General features: G+C 45.4%; 1 protein-coding gene across 2 annotated transcripts in view; it reads left to right on the forward strand.

The window, feature by feature from the left end:
- Nucleotides 1-27658, forward strand: part of CSPG4 (chondroitin sulfate proteoglycan 4) — a 214637-nt gene that overhangs the window by 40990 nt on the left and 145989 nt on the right. Inside the window, exon 1 of one of the 2 annotated variants that reach the window (XM_029574974.1) lies at nt 21641-21824. The exons of the other annotated variant lie outside the window; for it this stretch is intronic. Within the exon in view, the coding sequence (XP_029430834.1) occupies nt 21692-21824 (133 nt within the window). The 5' untranslated portion in view covers nt 21641-21691. Of the gene's footprint in view, nt 1-21640; nt 21825-27658 lie in introns of those variants that run through there. 2 annotated transcript variants of the gene reach the window in all.

Consider the following 27658-nt stretch of genomic DNA (forward strand, 5'->3'; position numbering starts at 1 on the left):
GCCCCTTCTCACACACACACAGGTTCCCTATCTCATTCACACATGCACCCTCATACAGGCTCCTCCCTCTCTCTCAGTAACACCATTGCTCTCTTGTACATACACAATCCCTCTCATTCACACACACAGCCTCATACAAGCTCCCTCTCTCTCTCTCTCTCACTCACATACACATTCCCTCATAGAGGCTCCCTCTCTCTCACACACACCTTCTTTCTGTCTCTCTTTCATACACCCCCTCATTCAGGCTGTCTCTTGCACACACACACCCATTCACACAGGTTCCCTCTCTATCTGGAACACACTTCCTTACACAGGCTCCCTTTCTCATCCACACACCTGCACTCTCACTTCCTCACACAGGCTTCCTCTATGTCACACAAACACACACACAAATAGAGACACCCTCACATCCACATACACCCCTTCCAATCTCTCTCTGGCTCACAAGTTCTCTTGGTCTCTCCTTCTTTCTTCTGCAGGCATATGGGCTCTGCCCCCAGTTCTCCCTGGCCTATCTTCTCTCTCTCTCTCTTCTGCCATGGACACGATTGGCTCTGTCCGCAGCCCTGCTGGCACAAATCTTTGACCGCGAGAGGAATGGGGCTCTGCTTGAGTCCCTGCTCCTCCAGGCTGCAAGCAGGATGAGCTCCACTCACGGTCCCACGCTGCCGCTCTTTGCTGCTCCCTAATGGTTGGCACCCTAGGCAACCGTCTAGTCCACCTGGTGGATGCACTGGCCCTGTGGAGATTCACTGGCCCTGGGTAACAGCTCAGACTAAGAAAGGAGTTCACTATCCAGATCTCTGCACAGATTAGCAAACCTTTCCCCAATAAGAGCAGCCTGTTTTTTTCTCTCTTGAAAAAAACAACAACCCGGTAGCCCACTTTCAAAAGACTCTCCCCTTTCTTACTGGTTCATAAAATCAAGTCTCCTGAAACAGGTTGCAGCCTTCTGATGCCAAGTGGGTCAACAGAAGTGAAACACTTTGACCTTCCTTCTTTGTCAGAACCTACAAAGTAAAGTCATAGGAAACTACAGAAGGCTGAGAAACAAGGTCCAGTACAGGGAGTGTTGACATCCATTATAAAAGTGGTAGTTGAGGGTGCTGGCAGGAAGTTGAAGTGGTTATCAGAATGGAATAGAAGAAAGAAGAAACCAGCAGGGGACTGGTTTCAACCGAGGGTGGCTTCTAAATTGTGGAGAACCTTCAGGGGCTTTTCCTTCTCAATGGTATAACCCTTTGCCTGGGGAGTTCAGCTTCCTGAGGGCACACAAACTAATTTTCTGTTTATGGGGCTACTCTGACTAGGTGCAGTATTCAATTGTGGGGTGTTTTTATGTTTTCCCTTTTCTTACTTGTTAATGTTATTTGTATTTAGTTGTTATATTTTTCTTATGGTTTACTTATATATGCTAAAAATACATAAATAAATGCAATAAAATCATTCCCAATATCATAGAAAATAATAAGATATCATAAAGTATCTTCCTCAGAACCTCCTCCACATATCACTTTTCAATCTCAACTTCTTTCTTTACAATAAATCAACTTACTAACTAAAAATGTATTCAGACACCTTCAGTCATCAAATGTCTGAACAAATAACCATGTTTCCAGCTGCCTCTTGAACTGGCTCACCTCCGAAATATCTCGTATTTCTTTAGGCAACGAGTTCTAAATAAATGGGGCTTGACAGAAGAAGGTTCTTTCGACAGTTTGATGCCTTCATTGATAGTACTTCTAAAAGCCCTCTGAGGCTGATGTAAAGACTCGTATGGGACTGTAACAATTTAGCCACATACTAAGATAACAAAAGGCTAAATTATTCAGAGATTTGAAAACCAAATGTATCTTGAATATGATTCTAAATAGGACTGGTAAGCAATGGAGATTGTGAAGGACTGGTAAACTCTCCATTTAACCTCATCAATAATCCTGGCCCTGGTATTCTGTATTCATTGAAGTTTGTAGACCAGTTTAAAAAGAAGACCTAGTAAAATATTATTACAATAGTCTATGATGTTATTAAAGCTTAGACTACAGCTATCACAACCAGCCTGGATAGATAGAGACACAATCTCCAAATTGCTTTGAGTGAAATAGAAATTCTTGAAAAGCTTGGAAACATTATTCTCTAGACAGTCTTTCATCTAAAATTATCCCAAGGCTGCAAACTTGTTGCTTGCCAGCCAATAAGGTTCTATATAAACTAAGAGAAATGGGGAACATTTTTCCAACTAAAAACTGCCTTTGGATTCAATAGCAATTTATTTTGAGTTGTCAACCAGTAAATCTAATCTAATCCTCTCATAATCAACCCTCCTTCTATCCCAGCAATTGGGTCCAATAAGACAGAACCAATTGAATGTCATCAACATAAATATAAAACCCGAATCCATAGATTCTTAACAGATCAGTCAACAACTCCAGGCTCAGATTGAAACGTAGCAGGATATCCCAGCTAAGAGAGTAGGGGACCTGATTGTCCAAAAATTATCTTAAACAAGCTAAGAGTATATTCTTCTATCCAATAGCAAAGCATGATCAATGGTATCAAAGGCACTCAGATCAAGTAAAACGACCACAACTAAAGTTCCTTTATAAGTGCTCTTAAAAGGTTGACTCTCACAGCCAATGAGACTGTCTTGGTGCTAGGTTTTGGTCTAAATCCTGCTTGATGAGAATCGAAATAATCTTACACATTGATATGCTTTCTAATCTGTTGGGCTACTGCTTGCTCTATAAGCTTTGACAGTAAAGGTAGGTTAGTGACCGGGCAAAAATTATTCAAATGTTGCAGATCCATTGAAGACTTTTTAAATAGTGGGTGCACCACTGCCTCTTTCAACAAATCAGTAAAAACATCCTCCTTCAGTGATGAATTTATAATTGCCCAAGTCCAGTCTAATAACTTATCCCCAGAAACTTTAATGATCTGAGAAGGGCAAGCGGACAAGATAAAAGTTGTCAGGTTGGTGTCTGAGAATTTCTTCTATTGTCTCATTTTCTATTGTCTGAAACTCATTCAGCACCACTTCAGCACAGAATTGAGAGAAAAGTACAATCTCTCCCATTGGAGCAGCTGTTATCTTATTTCTAATTAATGTCACTTTATTTATGAAATGATTAGCCAACATCTCACAAGTAGCCACTGATGGGGGCAAACATAGTGGTGCATTCATAAAACTGTCTGCAATCCTAAAAGCCTCTTTTGTTGATTTGTTTAGCTTTCTTTATTCTGTAGGAGAATTTTCTTTTCTTAGCCTTTAGCAATTCATCACACATTCTCAAATACACCTTATATAAAAATGTGTCTTATTTTGCATATGTTTTTCATCATTTCCCAATACTTTGTTTGCCTTGTTTTAATTTCTGAGTTTCCACTGTAAACCATGGTGCTGGGCATTTTCCCCTAACCTTGCAAAGTCTGAGCACAGCTACTGTAACCAATGGTGCTATCAATCAGTCTCTCTATTTAATATCTCAACTAGAGTTCAACAGGGATGGAGGTTGAGATTCCACAAAGACATCCAGTGAAGGTCATACCCCCCATAATATCTTTCCTGAGGAGTTTAATTCACTCTAAACCTTTATTACGTCCACCACCTTGCATTTCATCAAAACTCGATCTGACCAAGAGAGTGACAAAACCAACATATTGTCAGCATCAATGTATTGGTAATTCTGAGCAGGTTTAAATATAAGGTCTAACCCATGCCCTCCCTGATGAATTGCTTTGCTCATAACCTGTTCAAAGCCTAAGATATGCATAGTATTTTAAAAGAATCCTGAGCCCAGGTTGAACTAAAATCATCCGCATAGACATTAAAGTCTTCTAGTACTAAATGCTTTCCTGATTCATTGGTCACATCTGCTAACATGTATAACATGTATGTTGAATAGAGTTAGTAATATCTTCTGGTATTCAGTAAAAAAAAACCGAAAAGACTAAGGTGGTTTTCTTTTCTGGACATAATAGTGAACACTCACATCACGGTGGCTGTGCAACTGGCCAGCTAATCAAGGCAGAAGCTTCCCTATGAATAATAGTTACTCCCCCTCTTCATTTCCCCTGTCTAGGTTGCTGTATAATGCTAAACCCAGGAGGGCATAGCTGTGCCAACACTACATCATCTGGGTCAACCAACCATGTTTTTGTTAGGCAGAAAATCTCTGCCTGTTCATCTGCATCATAAAATAAAGACGTTTTCCCCACCACTGATCTAGCGTTCAAAAAACATAAGGCTAATCTGCCTGCTATTTTTATGACCCAATCCCTGCCCATCAAAGAGCAGAGGGTAGACGAGACAGCATTCCTGCCCTACCCCCTTCCTTTTTATCCTAAAATTTACGTCATGTGCCCCTCTCTCATAGAACACGAAACATAGAACATGACAGCAGATAAAGACCATATGGCCCATCCTGCCTGCCCAGCACATATACAATACTTATACTCAATTCATCTTCTGACTTTTCCAGGCCCTGTCCATTTCCTCGACACCTCCAAGAAGGTGTTAACAGTAAACCAATAACATATACTCTTTGCAAACTTGATACCAAGCAGCATCAATTAACAAAACGTTGTAAATAAGTTCTAATCTTTATTTATAGTTAACTTAATTCCATTATCTATAATGGCTCCCCCAGCTCCCTTTTCCTCCCCCTCCATGTTATCTATTGTTAATGTTTTCAATCTTGGTTCCTCTGTAAAGCAATTCTGCTGTTATGTTTTCATTGTAAACCAATATGTCTAACAAATGTCAGTATATTAAAAACCTTAATTAAATAAATAAATAAATAAACAATACTCCTAATCAAGATACTAATAAAAATTAGACATTAACTGAATATACATATTCAAAATAAATAGGAATGCAGGATAGCTGCAATAATGGGTGTCCAATCTATTTAGAAAGAAAATTAATTAGTACTCACAACTAGCAAATGCAGAGGCAAGTTTCCTTAGTCTCACTCAACCAAAAAAACTCTCACTAATCTTAAACCATACAACGGTGCCCACAAGGGGCACACAAAGGCATATGTATAGTATATCCAAACCCTAACATAGTAATATAGCACATGACGGCAGATAACGACCTAATTAGTCCTTTCAGTCTGTCTCCTGCAGGGATGTTATATCCCATTTCTTTATTTCCATCCTCTATCCAGTAGGGATCCTCTATGTTTATCCCAACTCCTTTGAATTCCAGTACCATTCTTATAAAAAGGTTCCAGATAAATAAATAAATACATTTTCATAAACTCCTCTGGAAGGGCATTCTGTGCATCCGCCACTCTTTCCATGAAGAAGTCCTTCCTGACGTTGCCCCTGATCCTTTCCTCTTGGAGTTTCATACCATGACCCCTAGTTCCATCAGAAAAGGTTTGGGTTTTGTGCATCGTTAATTCCTTTCAGTCTGTATCACGTCCCCTCTTTCCCTTCCCTCCTCCAGGGTATACAAATTTCTGTCCTCCAGTCTCCTCTCGTAAGGCTCTCGGTGCACACCCCATACCGTTTTGATTGCCTTTCTCTAGACCACTTCCATCTTGCCTTTATTCTTTTTGAGATACAGTCTCCAGAACTGAACTCCAGGTGAAGCTTCCAGGTGAGGCCTCACCAAAGCCCTGCACAGGGGCATTATCTCCTCCTTTTTCCTGCTGGTTATGTCTCTTTCTATGCAGTCCAGCATCCCTCTGGCCTTAGCTACTGCCTTATCACATTACTTCGCTACCTTCAGATCGTCAGACACAACACACGTAGTTGCACCTAAGGGCAAGTACCTTAGTTGTGCCTCTTCGGTGGTGCCCCACTGGGATGCTGGGACCCTTTATAGCAGGTCAGTCCTTGCTGATGACATCATCAGGGGGGCAGGGCTTCCTCAGCACAGGAAACAAGATATCTGGTATTGCAGGAGAGTGGGAAGAGGCCAAAAACAACCCTGGGAGGCAGGAGACAGTCCAGAGAAACACTTCCAGTTGGAAGAAGGCTCCAGTCTGTCCTTAGGGATGCTGGAAGCATCCCTAAGGACAGACTGCTCTCTGCTCTCAACAATCCTTGGTATGTCCTTCCCTCCATCCCAGGAAACCTCCCACCCACTCATGATCCCTGGTACTCTCTGTCCTTTCCCCCCATCCTCCCTGCCCACCTCCTCCAATCCCCGGTATACTCTGTCCCTCCTTCCCCCTACCCCCAGTATGGTCTGACCTGGCTTTATGCCTCCCATCCCCGAAGCCTTCTGCCTCACAGTACAGCCTGCCCTGTCTTCTCTCAATCATCACCTCCACCGGCAGCAGGAGCAGTGCTAAATATTGTGTGAGCTTCCTGTGCCATGCAGAAACAGTCTTGCCATAGGAAATATGTGGATCTCCTTAGATCTCATAGTTATTAATATTGCAAGACTGCGCCTCCCCACCACACCTTCCCACTACACAGGAAGCTGATGCAGTATTAAGCACCCTACCTCCTGTTGGCAGGGATTGGGGGGGGGGGGATTACAACAGGAAAGGACAGATCAAGCTGGGCCACAAACAGGGATACAGAGGAAAGAAGAGAAGTCCCTGCACTAAATCAGGGACAGAAGGATGCCTTGCACCTTAATACTGAGAAAACAAAGAGGTAGGCGATCTATGATAGCCGTCAGGAAAACAAAAACACAATAGATGCCTCAGTCTTATTTCAGTATTTATTAGAACAGAGATGTGCTCAATAATTGCCCAATTATTGAGCACATCTCTGTTCTAATAAATACTGAAATAAGACTGAGGCATCTATTGTGTTTTTGTTTTCCTTAATACTGAGGACATCAGTCCCAAATCAGGAACACTTCCCTGAAAATCAGGGAGGTCTGGGAACCTTGAGTAGGTAACCCTGGGTTGCTGATTCAGTGAGTGGCACGCTCTTTCGAGTGCTCCTGATTTTCTGCTTTCTGCTGCTGTTGTACACTTTTGAAATGCTGAGATCCTTTCTAGCAGACTTTTCCACCTTCTGAAGTGGTCCTGGGCAAAAGTCTCCTACAATTTGGAGTTGATATCGCAGTTCTTCATGTTGGCCTTGAGTACATCCTTGAATCACTTTCTCTAGCCTCCAGGTAACAGGCAAAACTTACAAATGCAACCTGTATTTGCAATTTTGTTGCAGTGCCTCTAATTTTACATTTATTGATTGTGCCATTGTAACCTGGATTCTGGTAAGAACCAGTGAGATCAATATCCAGCAGGCCGGTGAGCAGGAAAGATCCCCAGATAACTTTACCCAGAGACCCAGTGGAACACAGCCAGGAAAGTGAATATACCTGCTTAAGATTGGACAGATAATGTTATCTGAGTAACTTTAGGGCAAGTATTTTTTCCACCAGACTTACTCAGCTAACTTTAGCCAGGTAGTGCAGAAAATGAATACTCACCCGTTAAAATTTAACCACACTCCAAGAATGCCTCAATCACCTCTTTTTACCTGGCAAAATTGTGTGGCTAAGAGTTAACAAGACAACATTTCGCCAGAGAGCAAGGGGAAATATTGAAATCTGGGGTCTTGTCTGGGTTAACATGCATTTTGAAACTGTAGAAACAAAACGATGATAACTCAAAATACAAAGCTAGAACTAATGATGCACACGTGCTTGTAACTCTTTGGAAATATATTTGGAACAGCTGCTTGTAAGGCCTGACATTTAACTCTGTTTATAGTATCACAGAGTTTTGCAAGGGGAGATTATGGCGATGTTATAAACAGAAGCAGTTCTCAGGAACAAAATGGCGCTTGCCTTTCTTTCGGTGTGACTTTCTGGACAGGAGGTTTCTTCCTTATTAAAACTGTTTTCCAAATTCAAGAGCTGTGGAATTGCCAATAAGGAATTTGACTTAGCAATGAGATGCTGCATCAGAAGTGGATACTGAATGGCACCGTACACCATCACCATCATGAAAGAGAGTCTACAGTCACTAGCCGGTGCCAGGCTGGTTATTGGTCGATCAGATGCATAGATACTTTTAGGCCGGTGCAAACATGGAGGGGTGCAACAGGAATCACATCTGCACAGGACTAAAGATAGGCAAACCATGGCAGGGCTACCGGTGTGTGGAAGGGGAGGGAGGAAGCCACCCTGTGAGGCCCCAGTGGCAGAAAAGAGAGGCAGGGCAGGTTCTGCAGGGCTGGTGGTGGGGAAAAAGGTGAAGCTGGCTCTGTGGGTCCACCAGTGGGAGGAAGCAGACGCTTTGCCCTTCTCCCCAGCACGCCTGCTTCTCAGCCTCAGTGCCATCTGTATGATATAGGAGACCTGGTGCTCAGCAGACGGCCAACATGGCAAGCCTGCCGTTACTTCCCTGCCTCTTACAGCCGATTGGTTCTCATGAACACAAGGAGCCAATGGGCTGAGGAGAACAGAAGAAGCAGTGGCCTACTAGGTCATGTGACCCTCTATAGAGAGAGTGCTGCTACTAGAAGAAAGCAGGTCAGGGAGACAGGAGTGAGCGAGAGTGAAGGAAGGTAAGGGGGAAGAGAGTGGGGTGATCAAGGAGGATGAAAGGAGAGAGGGCACAAACAGAGGATGAGCTGGGGGAACAGAAAGCTATCGATATACCTGTGCAATCATGAAATGAGGGATCCTTAATTTCATTACCACACCAGACCTCGCTCCAGCCTAAAGACAGCTCTAATCGGATGGGCAGAGTCTTTCTTGAGGTTTCAGGTGGGCAAGGGGTGATATGAGTTGTGACTGGCAAGGGGCTAGTGCCCCGGGTCTGTCAGTGCTGCAGTAAGCAGACCATGCAAAATTGTGCTCCGTGATTGGCAGCTTTGTGAATTGGGGTTTAATAACTTATGAAATGATTATCCTCTTTTTGCAAAAATTTACATGCATGGCTGCAAATATTTTTGTTTTAACATGGCTCTTCACCTATGCGAAATCGATGGTGATTTGCATGCTCATTTGCACAGGCACCTAACCATGATAGTTCATGCGATAATGACACATGGGCTTAGCAGGCTCAAAACAGGAAAACCTTTTCACTACAATGGGCCCTAAATGCCCTTTGGAGGTAAAACCATTTTGTAAACTAACTTTTTAAAAACTTTTCTCTGTATTTTAGGGGATTGCCGCGCTGATGCTAAGTGCCTGATTTAAGTTTGTACATCAGATTGCTTGTGCAGTTTTGAAACAGGGCGTCTCGATCAGGCCTTCCCGCCTCTTCTGTAAGGGAAAACGTTGCATAGGAAAAACAGTGTAAGCCTTTCCAGACATAGGGTTTACCTAAGCACCAGTACACCGAGCCCTTAGGAGCCAAGCTTCTGGTCTTTTCACAGAAGAGTTTGCTTGCATTATTTATGTCCATTATTTTCCCTTCCCAAAACTGCAAGAAAATATAATCCTTTGGGCAGAGGATTTGCTGTTTCAAAATTGTACAAACTAACTTGCAGGCTTCTTGGATGTTTACTTTTTTCCCCTAGTTTTGCCCATAACTTAAAGATGCTGTAATAGGTATAGCTCAGATACCATATTATTCTATAACTGGCATATATTGCCTGGTTTCAGTGGGATTTGCTCTATCTGTTATCTAAATCATTTATCACCCGAGCATTCATTCAATCCGTGTTGCTCCTCTCTGTCTAGTCACTAATAATTGTGAATGTTATTGCCGTAAACCGTGATTTCTAAGTTGTGAATGCTGACACTGTAAACCGTGGTGATCTAGTGGTTTTCACTTGGAACGACGGTGTATGTAAAACCTCTAAAATAAGAAAATAAATCAGCGAAGGCCTTGGACGTTTGGTGCTATTCCTGCAGACAGGCTTTGTCTCCCTCTGCCTGTTTTACTAACCCGTCTACTTCCGAGGCTCGGCCCCCACCGCGGGCTCCAGAGCGTATTATATACACGCTCACACAGGCTTCTCATCTCGCCTGCTATTACTATAACCAGGATTTTGCCAGCAGTCAAACTGAACAGGAGGTTGTGACTCATGCATTTCCTATTGAGGGCTCACCACTTTCTCTTACACTCACTAATATAATTGTGAATAGATAAAACTGAGGAGGATAAATAAGTACTTGAGAAATCACAGGTTAAATGGTGTCGGATCAAAATAAGTGCAATTCTTTTCTGTGAGGAATTTTGCTGTCTATTTAATATATACAGTACAAACCTAATAACTGATGGCATAGGGTCAGATCTGGACAAATAAAGCCACAAATGGCACTCAGCTGGAGAAGGGATATTACATAGGTCCCCAAAGGACACGTGTCCTAGCCTCTCCTGAGAAGTCAAGGTGAAATGAACTCCCTGTAGCTGATATCTTGTCATCCTCTGTCACATGCAAGAACAGTCAGTCATGTTTTCCTCAGCTACTTTGCCGTGCTTTTAATATGACCTAAAGCTTCTCTGCAGGAGAAGCTGTTAAGCGGTTAGAGCAATAGGCTGGAAACCAGGGTTCCGGGCCCACTTTCTCCACTGATATTGGTGTAACCAAGACCCCTTTTTGGGTTACTAATAAGTCCTGTAACAGCCTCATGCAGTTAGAGAGATAATTAAGGGAGTATCCATGCGTGGACGGCCCTCCCACTGGCGGAGCTGTAATGGATACCCTTGGTCCTGAGGTTTTATAGCAGAGCTCTGCTATAGGCTCTGGGGGGGCAGTATTTCTTGAAAGTCAGAGGGAGAGGTTGTATTTTCCTAAGCTGGATTTTGGGCCTACCTGAAGCCTCAGAAACCCTCCAAGACCCCTTCAGGATAAGCCAAAGGGGCTCCACTGCTGTCCTCTCCCCATGAGGTGCAGCGGATTCCTACAGTTATCTACGTTGGGGAAGAAGATTTGTTTTCCAGCGTCTGGGAGGAAGAGTTTTCTGCCCATCAAGAGGACGGGCAAGAACTTCAGTCTGCAAGGAGTCCTCCCACCAGGGATCCCACCAGAAGATCAATCTATTAACTGAGAAGAAGATTTGCATTAAAAGGAGGACACCCATCCGGCGTCCACAAAGAGCTCTGAGGGATAGAGACAGTAACTCGGAGCCAAGATAGATTTTTGTGCCATCAGGAAGGGTTTCCTGGCCATCCAAGGGGGCCTGGCCCAGAGGGACCACTGCACAATCCAATCCAGAAGTGTGGATGGATTCCTGGCCTAATAATGACCAATGCCCAGATAGAAGAGAAAAGATCTGTAATTCTGAGAGAAACTGCAGAGACTGTGGTGTGTGATTTACCATATTTAACTCTGCCATCCAACGAAACCGTATCAGTAAAGCGTTATTTTTGGACACTGCCTACGTGGTCCAAGTGTGGTTTGTTTGGCACCCGGCGCACAGCAGAAAGAGGAAATGCCAGCACAGCTCACTAGTCACCCCGTACTGGGACCGGAGAGGACCCCTAGTCCAAAGGACCTACACCTTGGGATGGGAGGAGAAGTAAAAGCTAGCCAGGGTCCCTGCCCCAAAGAACTTAACAAATAACTTTAGATCCCCCTCCGTATTTGACTTGTACATTAAGGAGATGTTACCTTTGTATCCTTTCATCTTTTTACTCTATGATCAGATGCAATAAGTAGGTCTTTCAGCAGGAAATTTGCATGCAAAAGAATTATGAGTTATTAGAATTGCAGTTCAATGTGAATTTATTTTCCTTCTGCTAATTCTTTTCCAGTTTGTAACTGCACGTGTAGGGTTCCCCACTAAAATTAAAATGGCTAGTGCAGGGACCATAATGGTTTCTAGAGATGTGCTTTGGGTAAAGCTTTCGTGTTGGGCTTCGTTTCGGGGTCCCCCTGCGGGAATTTCGTTTTTCCTGCGGTTCGGGGGTTTTTTTTGGGGGGGGCCCCGATTTTCAGGTTAGTGCGCACTAACAGGAGTTAGTGCACACTAACGGGAGTTACTGCGGGCTAACGGGAGTTACTGTGGGCTAACTCCCCGTTAGCGCGCGCTAACTCTTGGTAGTGTGCGCTAACTCCCAGTAGTGCGCACTAACGGGGAGTTAGCGTGCACTAACAGAGAGTTAGTGCGCACTAACTCGAAAATGAATTTTTTCCAAAATTTCGGAAAAAAATTCAATCACTTTTCGGTTCTCCTGAACCATTCCAAATCAGGCAATTTCGTTGAAATTGCCTAATTCGGGAAAAATGATTGCACATCCCTAATGGTTTCTGCCAGTTCTAAAGTCACACCTGCATTTGGGCCTAGAAATGGGAGTGTTTTCCTGCAGGAGGTACAGAGACCCCCATTCACGTCCAACTGAATGAGTTCCAGTGGCGTTACAGAGAAAACAAGCCTGCGAGAGGAGGTGAGGGCAGAAGCTGTTTTCCCTTACAAAGAAAACTGTTGCATTCCAGAGGAGGAAGAGGAGGAGAAGACTCTCATTACAACAAAGGAGCTTCACTACCGGATCTCTAGAGGTTTTTAGGAATCCCATGGCGGCAGCCGGTTGTATACTAAAGGGAGAAAAAGAGGAGAAATCACGCTCTCTTACTTGCAGGGCACCCCATTTGGTGCCAGCAGTTTACAGGCGAGGAGATGTACCTGCAGCATGAGGACACTTTTAAGAACCAGGATCTCCGGGTATTGTGGTCTGCATAAGGAGTGGTGAACGAGCAGATTGCTAAGAGATTTATCAAACACAGTCGTGAAAAACAGCAAGAGTCTCTGCGAGTTATAGCAGTATTCCCAGGACACTGGTAATTGGGTAAAGAAGCCTTATTAGGAGAGCTAAATCTTGTGATTACTCCTTGGAAACAGCTAATGCTATGCAGTGGCATTTGACGTTACTAGAAATACTGAAGAGAGTGCATATTGTGTGTGAGATCATTACTATTTAAGAAGTTTATGGTCGGTAAATATTTGTCTTTGGAACAACTGTACCGTGTGGAGATTGTTACTTGTGTGTGAGCGCATCAATAGTGCTTATCTTCCTTCCACCAGGGGAACACCCCCCCCCAACTCCATCTTCCTAGTGGAAAAGGAGGAAGCAGAGGCTACAGATGTGTTAGCAGGGATTTGGGAAAGACTTTACATAGTAAAAAATCAAAGATTTATAGAAAACCCTAAGCACGCCTAACTGAATTTATTGTCGAATAAACAGCCAACTACAGGCAGCAGGAATTTACATTGGGCTAGAAAAGTAAGTGAAATAAACAAACTTTATCCAATATTTTTCTCATAAGTAAATAATAAGACATAATATTTTATAATCAAGTTCTCTATCATGGTTTGAAATCATTTTGGCTGTAACTTTAATAAGCTTGCTTACAGTCAATGCACAATCAAAATATGGAACTTGTTGCCAGAAAATGTGCTTGAGTTTTAAAAGGGTTTGGCAAGTTTCTGGAGGACAGATCCATACAAATTATATTAGCCAGGTAGACTTTGGTTTCTCCACCTTTTAAGTTTTGGGGAGAGACATATAAAAACAGACTTCCATGGGATTTGCCAGGTACTTCTGGGCGACCCAGACTGGCCACTGTTGGAAACAGGATGCTAGGCTTGATGGATCGTTGGTCTGACCCAGCCTGGTACTTCTGCTGTAACAAATGCTTCAAGTAGATTTTACCTACTAATTGGCTTTCCTGGAGTCCTGACAGACCAGTATACTGATGGGATTCTCCCTCCTACCAGCAGATGGGGGTAGAGTGCCTGACTTCTTCCTGTGAAGTCAACTGGATATATGCTGGGCTGGCCCAGCAGGGAGACTGTCAGTAGTCGTTTGCCAAAGCTTGTTGTTTTTGTTTGGATTTTTTTTTTTTTTGCATTAATATTCGCCAAGTGACTCTGTAATCCGCGACTATTCTCTCCCAGAGCCTCTCCTTGGCTTCCTTCCCCAGGTCTGTTACCTTCTGGTTCCCTGGCATCCACTGCTTTCCCCGTCTAATGGGGGATGCCCGTGACTTTTAGGCACTTGGGTGAAATTCTCACCCTAAAAAAATGAAAAACTAATTGGCCTTTTAAACCGGTTACCCGCCAACTTCTGATCAAAATGGAAAGGCCGAAGGGGAGACAAAATGAATAAAGAAAAAAAAAAAGAAATGATGAAGTAAGGAGGAGAGTAACCCTCTGTTTGCACCTCACAGTCTGCTCCTCTGCTGTGCCCCTGTCCTGCCAGCGCATCCTTTTATTATGAGACTTCTAGTTAGCTATTGTCTCCCCCCCACCATCTTGGGTTGAATTTGGACTGTTCTGTCAGGACTCCAGGAAAGCCAATTAGCAGGTAAGCCCTAATTGAACTTTCCTGATCGTCCTGTCAGACCGGTACACTGATGGGACGTGCCTAAGTCCTCCTATTTCGGGTGGGAGATACCCACAGCTGCTTCGAGAACCCCCGCGGCAAAACTCATCTCCCTCCTTTCCGTGCTTCATGAATGCCTGCACTGATGCCCAGGTGGCTGCCCTGGAGATATCGATTGGTACCACTGCTCTATAGTCCACCCACAAAGCGGCCTGTGCCCTTAGCACTGTCAGTACTGGCTTTCCCTTCATTATGTAGGCTATTGCCTCTTTAATCCACTGGCAATGGAGGCCTTAGTCGCTGCCTCACTTTTGCCCTGACCTGAGCTTAGTACAAACAGCCTATCTGACCTTCTAAATTCATTGGTCACCTCCAGGTACCTTAGCAGTACCTTACAAATATTCAAGAACCTCGGATCTCTGCATTTACCTCCGTCTTCTTAAAACCCGGCAATGTAATGGACTAGTCAATATGGAAATCTGACACCGCTTTCGGTAGGAGGGCTGAATCTGGCCTAACTGTCACCTTATCCTTGGTGAATGACAAGTACAGGTCTCTACATGATAGTGCTTGCAATTCTGATATCCTTCTGGCTGAGCTTATTGCTACGAGCATCACTGTCCTGAGTGTCAGATCCTTCAGGGAAATATCGTTCATTGGTTCAAAGGGTGATCTAGCCAAGGTCCTTAGGACCAGATCCAGGTCCCGAGGAGGTACCACTGGTTAGCAAGGCAGATGGACCTGCTTTGCCTGGATGAGCTGCCACTGACTTGCCTCTAAGGTAACCTCTGAAGCACGCTATTGCTGCTACTTGGATCCTTAACGAATTTACTGCCAGACCCTTGTCCAGGCCTTCCTGTAAAAATTGTAGGCTCTCTGGCACTTTCCCTCTCTCTAGGTGCTAGACGTCTTTTCTTGCACCACCTTTCAAATATTTTCCAAATCCATCCGTAAGTTAGTGACGTTGTTTTCTTCCTGGCTTTCAGCAATGTCATGATCACTCGACTTGAGTATCCCTTCTGGCTGAATCTTCTCCTCTCAATAGGCAGGCCGTAAGCAAGAACTTGGGCGGGTTCTCCATAGCTATTGGTCCTTGCTCTGTGGCTGATGCATTTGCTCTGTGGCTGATGCATTTGCTCTGTGGCTGATGCATTTGCATTTTCAATGGTGACGTTTTCTGTGGAAAATAGCCCATGTCGTTTTGAAAAGGCAAAAACCACTCTCATTGTTGCCTCCCCCATACTAACCCCACTGCCGGGAACATCTCACACAACGTACACTCATTGTAGAACATACATGCTTTTAGCTTTGCAGAGGATGGACAATATTCAAAAACCCCTTTTGTCCAGATAAACTGATATCTATCCGGGTAAATGGCTTTTGAGAATTGCCCTCTAATGGGATCATTTGCAAAAGGACTTCTGCACATAAAGCAATGTTTTGTTGCACAGAAAAGGTCTTTTACACAATTGCCCATCCAGTATACGGGCAAATGTACACGTGCACATCATCTCCATGTGTGTACTTACCCAGACCAAGCAGAGGCATTCATGGAGGACAAACTGGAGCAAGGTCTGAATTTGTGCACATGCCTTGTACAATTCTGTATTTTGTTAGGATCTGTGCAATAAAGTGTTTGCAGTCTTATTTTTCTCTAAAGACCTCCCTATGGATGTCATAATTGTTGTATATTGAACAAATATTTTTTTCATGCTGAATGTTTATTTCAATGTTATGCAACTCAAATCACATGCAGGTAAATTTTCAAGAAAAGCTTGCGAACATACAGAGCAGGAAGATAACAAAGACTGCTCTGGATGAGCAGTGATACATTGAAGTTGTCCCGCTCTCTGCTTGCTGCTGTGTGGGCAGACTGGATGAGCAGCTTGGTCTTTTCCTGTCGCCTGCCCTGTTACCGTGTCAATAGCTGACTGCCTGCAACGAAGTGCCTAAGAGAGGGAGAGCCAGAATCTGCAAACTGACACGGGATGTTCTGTATGTATAATCGAGTCTGCTCATCTGTTTCAAGCTGAAAAATTCCATGCAAACAACACATGACTTCCAACTTGAGTGTTAAGGACGTCAATGAGCCCTTTATCCCTGGCATCCGGCAGTGTGATTTCTGTGTAAAAACCTTTCCAGCGGTTGTAAGGCACTATGACGGGCGGTGCTTGCCTCAGTCAACCTGGGCTCTAGTCCTGGATCTGCCCAGTGGCCAAGGGACATTTTCCCCTCCTGTGGGTGGAGAAACAGTGATATTATTCCAGCGTAGCTTCATCTCTCAGAAGCTGGCATGAGGTGCCCGTGCACATCAAGCCATCACGCCCTCATCAGAGGCACCAGCCTTTGCAGCATGTTTCTGCCAATGATGGGACCGTGACGCATGCTGGAGTTCGGTGTGCCATCAGTGTGCATGGCTACTGTGCAGAGTAATGTTCAGCTAGCACTATGCACAGTAACGTTGCCAACAAACTCCATATCACAAGGGTCAGGCTGAGCCACTCCTACTTTCACCCCCATTGCATTTAGAGGCTTTTAGAAAAGAGAATTTGAATTACAAATCCATAGTCACAAGAGAGCAAAACCAGGATTCGTTCAGTCTGCCCCTTATGCCATGGTGCATTTTGGAAACCCCAACATGCAATATTGTGAGTAAGCAAACCCATCAGCTGGTCGCTTTCCTCAGCTGCTTAATCAAACACCAGCACTATATCTGGTAAGACAATAGACCACTATGTGGCTCGTCATGCCCCAGGGAATGTGAGGGTGGCTTCAGCAAAATTGTCAGGCCTGTCAACAATCAGAATAGGCATGGCCTGCCCTGGAAATCCAAGTCCGGAGAAACAGCCACTGACCATATAAACCCAGTTACACAGCCGTCCAGAAGAAAAACACCAGCTGGCCTGACTCACTGGACTGGGGATGTAGCAAGAATGATTGTCATCTCACTGGCTAGGCTACTTTGCCTTGGTAAAGCAGGACAAGTTAATTTTGTTGGTATGACTTCTCAGCCCTGTTGAATGGGACAACTGCATTCTGACTATTCTGTACCCTCACATTTGATACTCTCACAACTCCATTAACATAATCTGTATGCAATGCATTGTTTGACGCTTCATGTTCTAATTATACTCTGTTTCCCCCCCACCCCCACAAGTGCAAGTATATCAGTATGGTCAGGTATATCAAACCATTACGATATTTATTGCCAATGTGCCATATCAGAAAGCACAGGCATCCCCATGGTGGGCAGGTGGGGAACTCAGAGGGGCCAAGTACCTCGTCCCACCATTAAAAAATGGCTTGCTCCTCCAGAGCTGGATCCTCTATCTCACCTCCCTGGTTCCAGCTCTATCTCTCCCAGCCCAGCCCCAGTTGACGGAAGAGGAGAACAGGACTGATGGGCCTGGTGCTTCTCTAATCCACTCCTACCACCAGCACCTCTCCTTCCCATGCAGTTCACAGTGGTTTGACCTCAACAATGCTCCATAGAAACCTACAGATCACCGTGTGATACAAACAGCTGATCTGAGACTGAATCTGTTACGATTTTACCCGCGGCCAGTGCCGCGGGTAGCCTCTCATCTTTTTCCCCTTCTTCTTCTTCAGCGGCCCGGAGGCTGCCGACGTCCTCTCTGCATGGCTGGAGCCACTCTGGGTGCAGCCCATGTGGCTAGGAGGCCGCCGACAGCATTCCCACGTAGCCCGGAGACCGCCGATGTTACCTTGTCCCCTCCGTGGGGAGGGTCCTCCGTCCTCAGCTTTACCTGCGGCATGGAGCCGCCCTCACTCTCTTCTTTGCGGCCTGGATGCCACCGCCTACGTCAGGGCCTGTTCTGCGGCCTGCTCCTGCTCCACTCAGCGGCAGGGACACCGCTCTCCAAGGTCCTGCCCCTTCCTCCTTAGGCGTGAGGCCGCGCCTCTCTTCACTTCTTAAAGGGCCTGCGGTGGGAGTAGTCCCTCGGCCCCTCCTGAATGCTTCACTGTGGGTGTTCCTCTTCAGCCCTATAAGAAGGGCCTTTCTTCATTGCTTCGTTGCCTTCGCAAGGAGTCAGTCCTCCTTAGGACTTCTCTGCTTTCCAGCTTCTCCTAGGCACTCTGTTCCATGTTGGAATTCCATGTCTTCGTCATGGTCTCCCGTCTGATCCTGTGTCTCCATCTCGTCGGTCCCAGACATCCTGCTGTTCCTGTTGTCCTTCTCTTCAAATCTCTTGATGTCTCATCTTCCAGATTCCCTGAAGTTCCAGTTGTCCCGATGTTCTTCTGGACCTTCCCTTTAAATCTTCGGAACCTCTTGTTGTCCTAGATGACTTCTTTTATTTCAGATGTCCTTCTCGTTGGCAGCACAAGCCTCCGGAAGATTCCTGCTTTTAATCTTCCAAGCACCAAGTCTCGTCTCCGTCTTCCTTGCTCCGAGTTTCTACTCCAAAACCTCAATCCTGTCTGGGTCTTCAGAGTCCCTTGCGTCTGCCTCTGTCCATGCTTATGAACTCTGTCTAAACCTGTTCTGTTCCTGCATGACCCGTGCCTTGCCTTGACTGGCTGTGGAGGGCACAACTCAATACAGGCCTCGCCAGAGTCTTTGCCTTCTTCTGAGACTGGAACCTGCTTCATGACCACGTGGTCCACGACCTGCCTTGATTGGCAGTGTAGGGTGCACGGCGTAGCAGCACCTACTCAGTACTCTCCGTAATCCTGAATCTTCAAACAACCTGTGACTCCGTCTGAGTCCTTCAAGTATCTTGAATCTTCGTTTTAATCTTCAAGCAACCTGAATCTCCAAGTATCCCGAGTGTCGTCTCATCTCTTCAAGTATCCTGAGTCTTTGTCTGAACCTGTTTGTTATAGCCCTCAGCCTCTGTCCGTCCTGTCGCATCTGCCGTTCCCGTACGACAGGTACGAAAGGGCTATCGAGTGGCCGGAAGGCTACTCCAGAGACCAACATTGCGTTGCTGGGTCTCTTTGATGTGTTCAGGTTTGGCAGAGGCCAGGGCTCCTCATCTCCAGCCCATGCTTGGGCACTCCTCACCTGCCTCAGCGCTTTCCCAGAGCTCTTTTGTGGTCGTGTAGTGGCCCAAGGGTACACAATCTCCAGAAATGGGACCACCCCCAGCGTTCCCTGTAACAGAACCATGTGGGCATAGAAGTGCTGATCTCAGAAAGAGCAAGTTAGAGAAGCTTCACTCTCCTGCCAGTTGGGGCCAGGCCACTGAGGTGGAGGGTGGGTTTGAGGTCAGGTGGGATTCAGGGATTGGGAGGGGGGAAGATGAAGTGGGACTTGGGGAGGAGGGAAGACGAAATGAAGTAGGATTCAGGAATTGGGGAGAAGATGAACAGAACTCAGGAATTGGGTAGGTGGAGCAGATAGAGAGGGAAATAGGAAGCTAGGGAAAGATCGAGAACAGAGAGGTGAATAAGAAAGCTGAGTAGGAGGTGAGAAAGGAAGATGGAAAACTAGTAGGTAGGTGAGGGGTAAAAAGAGGGAGATTGAGGACTGGGAACAACAATAGGGCTTGAGATGGGATGAGAAAGGGTACAAGACAGTAAAAGATGTGGAGATTTGGGGAGGAAGGAGAAGTAAAGAGATGGGGATGGGAGAGCATGAGAGGGGGTGACTGCAGGGAATGGTTGGGAGAAGCGAGAGGGGATGTTGGAAACAGAGAGAGACATGGAGACTGTGCAGGGATGCTGGGGGAGAGATTTAGAGTGATCCAGATAGGAGGAAGCAGCTGTTGGGGGGGGGGGGGGGGGGGGGGGGTAAGTAAGCCAGATAGCTGGCGATTTGTGAGTGGAAAGGGAGGGCTGAGAGGGGGCAACGGAGGAGAAAGCTGGGGATATATGAAAGGCTGGAATGTAAAGAACTGGAGAGTGAGAGGAGGAAAAGGAAGAGTGAAATCTAGGAGTGGATAGAGAGGTAAGGAAATATCACAGAGATGTAGGGGTAGAAGAGAAGACAGGAAGAGAGTAGAAACAGACAATAGAAAGACCCTGGAAGAGGTGTTAGGAGGAGAAGAGCAATAGAAACATAGAAATGATGGGAGAAAAGGACCAAATGTGCCATTCAGCCTGCCCAGCAAGCTTTTTAAGGTAGTTAAGTAACACTCCAGGCAGCTTACTCCCATGTTTCTTTTAAGGGTATTAACTGTCCCTCTGTACAGTTATTCCCAAGCCTTATGATACCCATACAAATTGCAGCTACCAACGATTTTTTACTGGGTGATGAGCTTGCTTGAAAATTCAGACAGTGTTGCTTGACGTGCTTTGCTTATGGAGGAAAATGGAAAAGAGAAACTGTGACCAATGTGATGAAAAAAATAAAATATCCAGAAATCAAAGGAGGAATAAATGCATTTTAGTTTGTTTAGTGATTGAAATATGACAATCTTGGAAATGTGCATTTGTTACATTTCTTTATTTTGCTCAGTACAAGAAGAAATGCATTTCTTTTTTCACTTTCTCTACTGTTGTATGCAGCGTCTGGCTTCTTGGATTTTCTAGTTCAGTAATTGCATCTTTCTGTTTCTAATTTTGGCCCCTTATTCTCTCTTTGGTGATGGTCTGTCTGAGTTGTGTGTGTGAGACCAAGGTGTGCAGTTTCTGCGTCAGGATGTATAGCAGTCCAGCTTGGTGTGTTCTAGGGCCTGTCATAATATTTGCACTGCTGCCTTTTCATAGGTAGGGTTATTGCTCTTTGACTGCTGGTGGTTAGTGCTGTTATGGTATGGCAGGTTTGCTGTACAGGTTCGGAGAGTCTTTTCAGCAGGGTTTGGTGTCACTTCACAATGTGCCTGACAGCGGAGGGAGTCTGTGTGGTTTCTACTGAAGTAACACCAGAACTGGAATTTTTTTTCTCTAGATGTGAGCGTCGTAAGGTGAGATGTAACTAGTGTTGTAATTATCTCTATATCTGTTGAGACCCTGAGGTTTTGGCGTTGATGGTTAGGGCAGGTACCGATAAAAGTTAAAAATCAGTTTGCAGCCCTGTGTACACAGCGCTCTGTAACCCTCTGGTATTCTGTAAAAAAGAAGTACTGCAGTGGGTTTTAGATAAAAGTTCTCTCTTTTACTAACCAGGCCAGTAAAACAAGATTCGATTTTGGTGACATCTCTAAAAAGTAGTTTTTTGGGGTTTTTTTTCCATGAAACAGAAAGCGTTTTAGCAAGGGGTGTGAGGATATAAGAGCCCTCCCCAGATGCTGACAAGCCATCCCCTCCCTACCTTCTGAGTGAAACAAGGGCACATTCAGCGAGGGGGGTGGGGATCTGGCCAGGCTGCATGGCCCCTTTAAGGAAGAGGGGCGCACGCTTGTAATCTGAGAGTTGCTTGTTTAACTAAGTTTCCCATTTTTAACTGGTGTGTAAAGCCAGCTGGGGCCGCCCTCAGAAGTCGTTCATTAAATATAGTAATAGTAGCAGCAGCAGAGTCCTCAATTGGAAACAGATCCCCCTCTGTCTCGCTCTCTGGCTGACTGTTCCTGCCGGGGGTGGAAATGCTGCTGGCTGGGCTGTGCTGCTGCTGCTGCTCCTTTCCCAGGATGAAGCCTGCGAGGGCTGTCCCGGTGCTGCTGCTGCTGCTGCTGCACTGTTCCCTGCTGCCTGGGCGGGCAGAACCCGGCTCTGGAGGTAAGTCCTGAAGCCACTGCCCGTGGGGGGGGCAGATTTCTGCTGCGCTGGGAGCAAAGGCCCCCCCCCCCCCCATGTGGAGGAATCAATGGGAGGGGAGACTTGGGGGAGGTTAAACCTGAAGGATCCGGATCTCTAGGAGTTCGGTATCACCAGAGGAAACCTCAGGCTTGGCCCTCCGGTCCTGACAGGCTGACAGAGGGACAGAGAATTCAGAAAGCAGAGGTTTGGGGTTTTTATTTGGGGGGGGGGGATTGGACCAGCTCAAACTGGGACAGCAATTACAAGGATCCAAAAGAATGAATGGCAGGGGCATTAGCCCTCAATCCAAGACAAGCTTAACACTGAGACAAAGAAAGAGGAGATGAGAAAAAGATTAAACCCAGTCCTAGAGTTTTCAGCACTGCCTCTTGGTTGAAATGGAGCCGATTTATAAGCCGGCGATACTCTAAAGGTTGTAAGCACTGAGTGTGCGTGTGTGTGTGTGTGTGTAAGGGAGTGTGTGTGTGTGTGTGTAAGGGAGTGTGGGTGTGTGTGTGTAAGGGAGTGTGTGTGTAAGGGAGTGTGGGTGTGTGTGTAAGGGAGTGTGTGTGTAAGGGAGTGTGGGTTTGTGTGTGGGTGTGTGTGTGTGTAAGGGAGTGTGGGTTTGTGTGTGGGTGTGTGTGTGTGTGTGAGTGTGGGTGTGTGGGAGTGTGGGTGTGTGTGTGTAAGGGAGTGTGGGTTTGTGTGTGTGTGTAAGTGTGTGTGTGCATGCTTGTGTAAGGGAGTGTGGGTTTGTGTGTAAGTGTGTGTGTGTGCGCACCAGTCTTGTGTGTACTTGGTGTGGCATATTAGTGCCTGCTTGCTTCTGGGGTAATGTCGTGGCCCATACACTGGCCTCAAGTTTCAAGTGCATCGCATGAGCTTTCCGAGTGCCAGCCAGGTGTAGCCAGGCATCGGGTTGGTGCTCAGTCTCTGCTTTTCCTTCTCTTCTGGCAGTCTTTCCGCTCCAGCCCCATCCCACCCAAAGAGACTTTACTGCTGATTGTGCAAGCCACATGGGTCCCCAGGACTGTTTCCCCCATGTGCACATATTATACACCTAGCCTTGCAGCTCTCTTATACAGCCCCTTTGCATGGCAGGAGCGGGGTACGCCTGTACTGAGGGAGTTTGTGTGTTTGTTTACTTATTTTTTTATTTATTTTCACATTTTTATATACCGTCCTTCGGTGGGATCCAGCATAACGGTTTACAACATTTGTATAAAAGTTTCTACTCCAGTTTCAGATTCCTAATTTCATACATAAAAGTACTAAATGCATAAAAGAAGAAAGAATAAAATATATATATATATATAAATATTAGTTACAAATAAAATGTTTCAAAATTATAATAGAAATTAAATGAAATATGATAGGAGTTGATATCGGAAATGAAAAGTAAAAAGATCCCGTAAAATTTCTGTATAAAAACTAATAAAACAATTCAATGATAGAAATAAAATCAGCTCATGGTATACAGTGTGCCTTTGAACTCCCACAGTGCCGGTGTTTGGGTCATACTCCCAAGTGATCCCAGGTCTAACGCTGCACAAACATTTTTTTCCTTTTCTTATGGTTCTGATAAAGAATTCTCAGGCAGGAAATCTTACTGCCCAGCCAGGTAAAAGTGCCTCCCTGACTGGGATCTAAGCTGTAGAGCCAAGCCAGGATCCACAGTCCTGCCTTGGAAACTGTTTCTTACGGAATATGTGCCCATCCCTTCCTCCCCCGCAACGGCGGGGAAGGTTCCAGCATCACCGCTTCACTGGTGCTGCTGCTGCTGGCACAAAACGGGCACCCGTCCCACGGCAGCATCCGCCTTTCAAAGCAGGGTTGTTGGGGGACCTGCAAGAGTGTAAACCTCACCGAGAAGCCAAGCACAAACCTTTCCATGATCGAACAATAGGATGGCCATCAGAGCTGGGATGGGGGGGAGTTGGTTGGTTGGTTTTTTATTTTTTATTATTATTATTGTTCTCTTTTAAAAAGCAGCTCTTCCAGTCCCCAAGCTGCTCTTTCACATTGTGCCTTAAGACAAAAAGGACTTTCCTCCATTCTCTGCCTATGAAAATAAATCCTTGTTGAATAAGACCCAGAGGATGTGGTTCATGCAGTTAGTATAGCTGTGTTTAAAAAAGGATTGGATAAGTTCTTGGAGGAGAAGTCCATTACCTGCTATTAAGTTCACTTAGAGAATAGCCACTGCCATTAGCAATGGTAACATGGAATAGACTTAGTTTTTGGGTACTTGCCAGGTTCTTATGGCCTGGATTGGCCACTGTTGGAAACAGGATGCTGGGCTTGATGGACCCTTGGTCTGACCCAGTATGGCATCTTCTTATGTTCTTATCATGGGTGTCCATCTAACTTGCTGAGCACTCTTAAAAGCACTGAGATGCATGAAACAATCTCGCAGGGTCGGGGGTGGTAAGAACCACACCGGAATTCAAAAAACACGAGACCAGCACAAAAAATCCTCAATGATGGCGAAGTAAGGAGGAAGAGAAGGGCAATTTGCAAAGGGATTTCTGTAGGTAAAATGCCGAACATTGAAAGTATGCCACTAGCTCCATGTAACCCACAGGCTTTTACGCACATTGCATTCCCGAGGATGGGGAAACTGCGCGCACGGTAGTGGGTTTTCAAAACTATGTGCGTGCTTTTGGCTTTTGGAAAAGTATCCACAGGAAGAAAAAAAAAAAAAAAGAGACGCAGATCTCTGCAGGTGGACAGTTTTCAAAATGAAAGTACGGGTCCCTCTGAAAGCTGGTACAAAGGACCTGTAACAATGCGAGCAGTTTGAAAGTAGCCCCCGACGTCAAAGACTCACGCCAAACTGCAATAGCCAGGCAAAATATACAGCAGGATAGTGAATGATGGCATAGAAAGCAGACCGAATAGCCTTGCAGTCCTGTTTTTTTCTGATCCATGAAAGACCAGCCTGCTGTATGGCTAAGCCGCCATTACAGTACTAGGTAGAATAGCCACTCGGGCAAACACTCCCCCTTCTGTCAGTCATAGAAAGAGCTCGCAGGCCAGCAAAGGAAAGTTGAACTTGATGACCTCCTGGTCTTCTTTAAACGCAACCAATTTAAATAACTTTGGCTGTCTCATGTTCAGTGAGGCTTAAATAACCCTAGGTAAAGACACCCTTCTGTTCCAAATGGGAAACGAGGAGGTCCACTATACCCACTACTTCGTATAGACAGACACGCACTTGAAATAATCTTCTGAATTAAATAAGTTAGGGAATACCACATGTGAAAGCTGGGAGAGCGGGGCCAGCTTGGCAAATATGGTAAAAAAAATGCTGAGTTATACATTTAGGATGCAGAAAGTCATAGGACTGGTGCACAATAGGAGTGAGATAAGGATATCCATGAAGCAGCAGAGAGACCTTGGATGATTATATCTAATGATTTCAAGGTAAAGAAACTATGGCAAGGCTGTGGCCAAAGTTAGAAGGATGCTAAAGTGCATAGGGAAAGTGATTCTGCTGTTAAGGCTGTACCTGGAATATTGTGTCCAATGGCCACTAAAATGGTGCCCTGAAGCCCAATGAGATGCAACTTAAGGATCTAAGCAGGTATACCGAAGAGGAGAGGAGAAACAGGGGAGATATGATGGGCATTCAGATACTTCAAGAATAATAATAATAATACACAATTTAACCTTTGTCACTGGGAAGGAAGCTCTAGATCAGTGATGGCGAACTCCAGTCCTCGAGTGCGGCAAACAGGCCAGGTTTTCGGGATATCCACAATGAATATGCATAAGAAAGATCTGCAGGCAGGGCATCCATTGTATGCAGATTATCTCATGCACATTCATTGTGGATATCCTGAAAACCTGGCCTGTTTGCGGCACTTGAGGACTGGAGTTCACCAGCAATGCTCTAGAACAAGAGGTCCTGATATGAAACTCTGAGGGTGTAAAAATTCAATACAACATCAGGAATTTATTTTTTTTCATGGAAAGGCTGGTGGATGCATTAACAACTTCCTGGAGAAAGTGATGGAGTTCAAAACAGTAATAAACTTTAAGAAGGCATGCGATAAGCACAGAAGATCTTTAGCTGCAAAAAAAAAAAGTGAAGAGATAGTGAATGTGCAACCTAGTAGCGCATGGTGAAGGATTTAAAGTGCCCTACCTGAATGACTGAACAACGAGCACTGGGGCTGTTAAAATGAATTGCAAAGTGGGTAATATGAAATGTCCCAGCGGAAAAGCATGCGATTACACAGCCAGGCCTGCCTGGCAGGCTGTGATAATAGACTTGACTGGCAGCTGGGGCTGCCTGCCTGGCTGTAATGCTAGAATTGACTAGCAGAGAGGGTGCCCAACTGGCTCCAGATTTTCAGGACAGGTTGATCCAGTCCTGGCTTTACCCCATTGCATGCTGGGATTTATTCTGATTTCCCTATTGCATTCCCTAAGAAAAGCAAAAACTAGAAGTACCAGCGAGCAGGTGAGTAAAAGCAGGACTGGCTCAACCAGTCCTGAAAATCTGGAGCCAGTTGGCAAGCCTACTAGCAGCTGGGGCTGCCTGCCTGGCTGTGATGGTAGAATTGACTAGCTGCTGGGTATGTCTGGCAGGCTGCAAGTATGGTAATAACTTGAAGGTCTAGTTGAATGCAAGCACTTACATAAATGGTGTGTCTGGCAGGCTCCTCAAGTGACCTAGGACATCAGATGTTTGGGCAACAGCCACATTATTTATTTATTGTTTTTTTATATACCGACATTCGATCTGAGATATCACATCGGTTTACCTTCAGGTACTGTAGGTATTTCCCTATCCCCAGAGGGCTTACAATCTAAGTTACTATTGGTAGTTATTTAGATTAAGTTGCAATGCTATAATAAAACTAGCAGCTGGGTCTGTCTGGCAGGTGGCAATTACAATAATAATTAGAAATAATAACATTTATTTCTTACATGCTTTACCACCAACAATGTCCAAAGTATGGTACAACACAACATACAATCAATTCTACTACAAAAAAAGGCACCATCCTCACCATGTCTAAAGAAACCCACCTCCAGAAAAAAACCCACCTATCAAATTCTCTTCCAGAAAAGCATGCGCTCACGTAGGCGAGTCTGGTCAGCAGACTACAAGTACGCCCCAATTTTAAAAAGGCCGCACACGTACATTTCAGGGGTTACACGTGTGGCTGGGCCTTGTGCGCACCGCGCGCATTAACGGCCCGGCCACGCACGTATCCCGATACACGCCAAAGTGCCAGCCTGTCTGAGAGGGGCGGGCCGAGGGCTGTGGTCTGAGCGGAGAAGGGCGGGGCAGGGAGCGGGCCAGGACAGCACCATTAGCCGCTGTCCTGGGGAAACATGTGGCCGGTGCATGGAGTCTAATAACAAAAAAAAATTATAATAGCGAGGAAGGGGAGAGGGGGAAAGAGTAGGGAGGTTAGGTAGGGGTATAAGGAAGTTCTCTCCCAGTCCATTCCAATTAAGGAGCAGACTGGGAGGGAACTGGGGAAGCCCTACTCACGCGCATAGCTTTTTAAATTCCCCTCCCGTGCGTGTGCGAGTTCCGATCCGCCTGCACATGCGTGTGCGGATTTTAAAATCCGGCGTACATGTGCACGCGTGAACCGTATTTTATAACCTGCGCGCGCCGATGCATGTTTTAAAACCTACCCCGTAGGATTTAGGAGGCCTGAAGTTTGGGCAACTCTTTAGCTGTTTAAATTATCACAAAGCTCTGTGGTTAGATGCGGGAGGAGAAGAGTGCTGAGTGTGAACAGAGCGGGGACTCCTGGTGCTCATCTGGTAGAGTAGAAATGAGGAAG

Source organism: Rhinatrema bivittatum, chromosome 13, assembly GCF_901001135.1.
Source record: "Rhinatrema bivittatum chromosome 13, aRhiBiv1.1, whole genome shotgun sequence".
NCBI lineage: Eukaryota > Metazoa > Chordata > Amphibia > Gymnophiona > Rhinatrematidae > Rhinatrema > Rhinatrema bivittatum.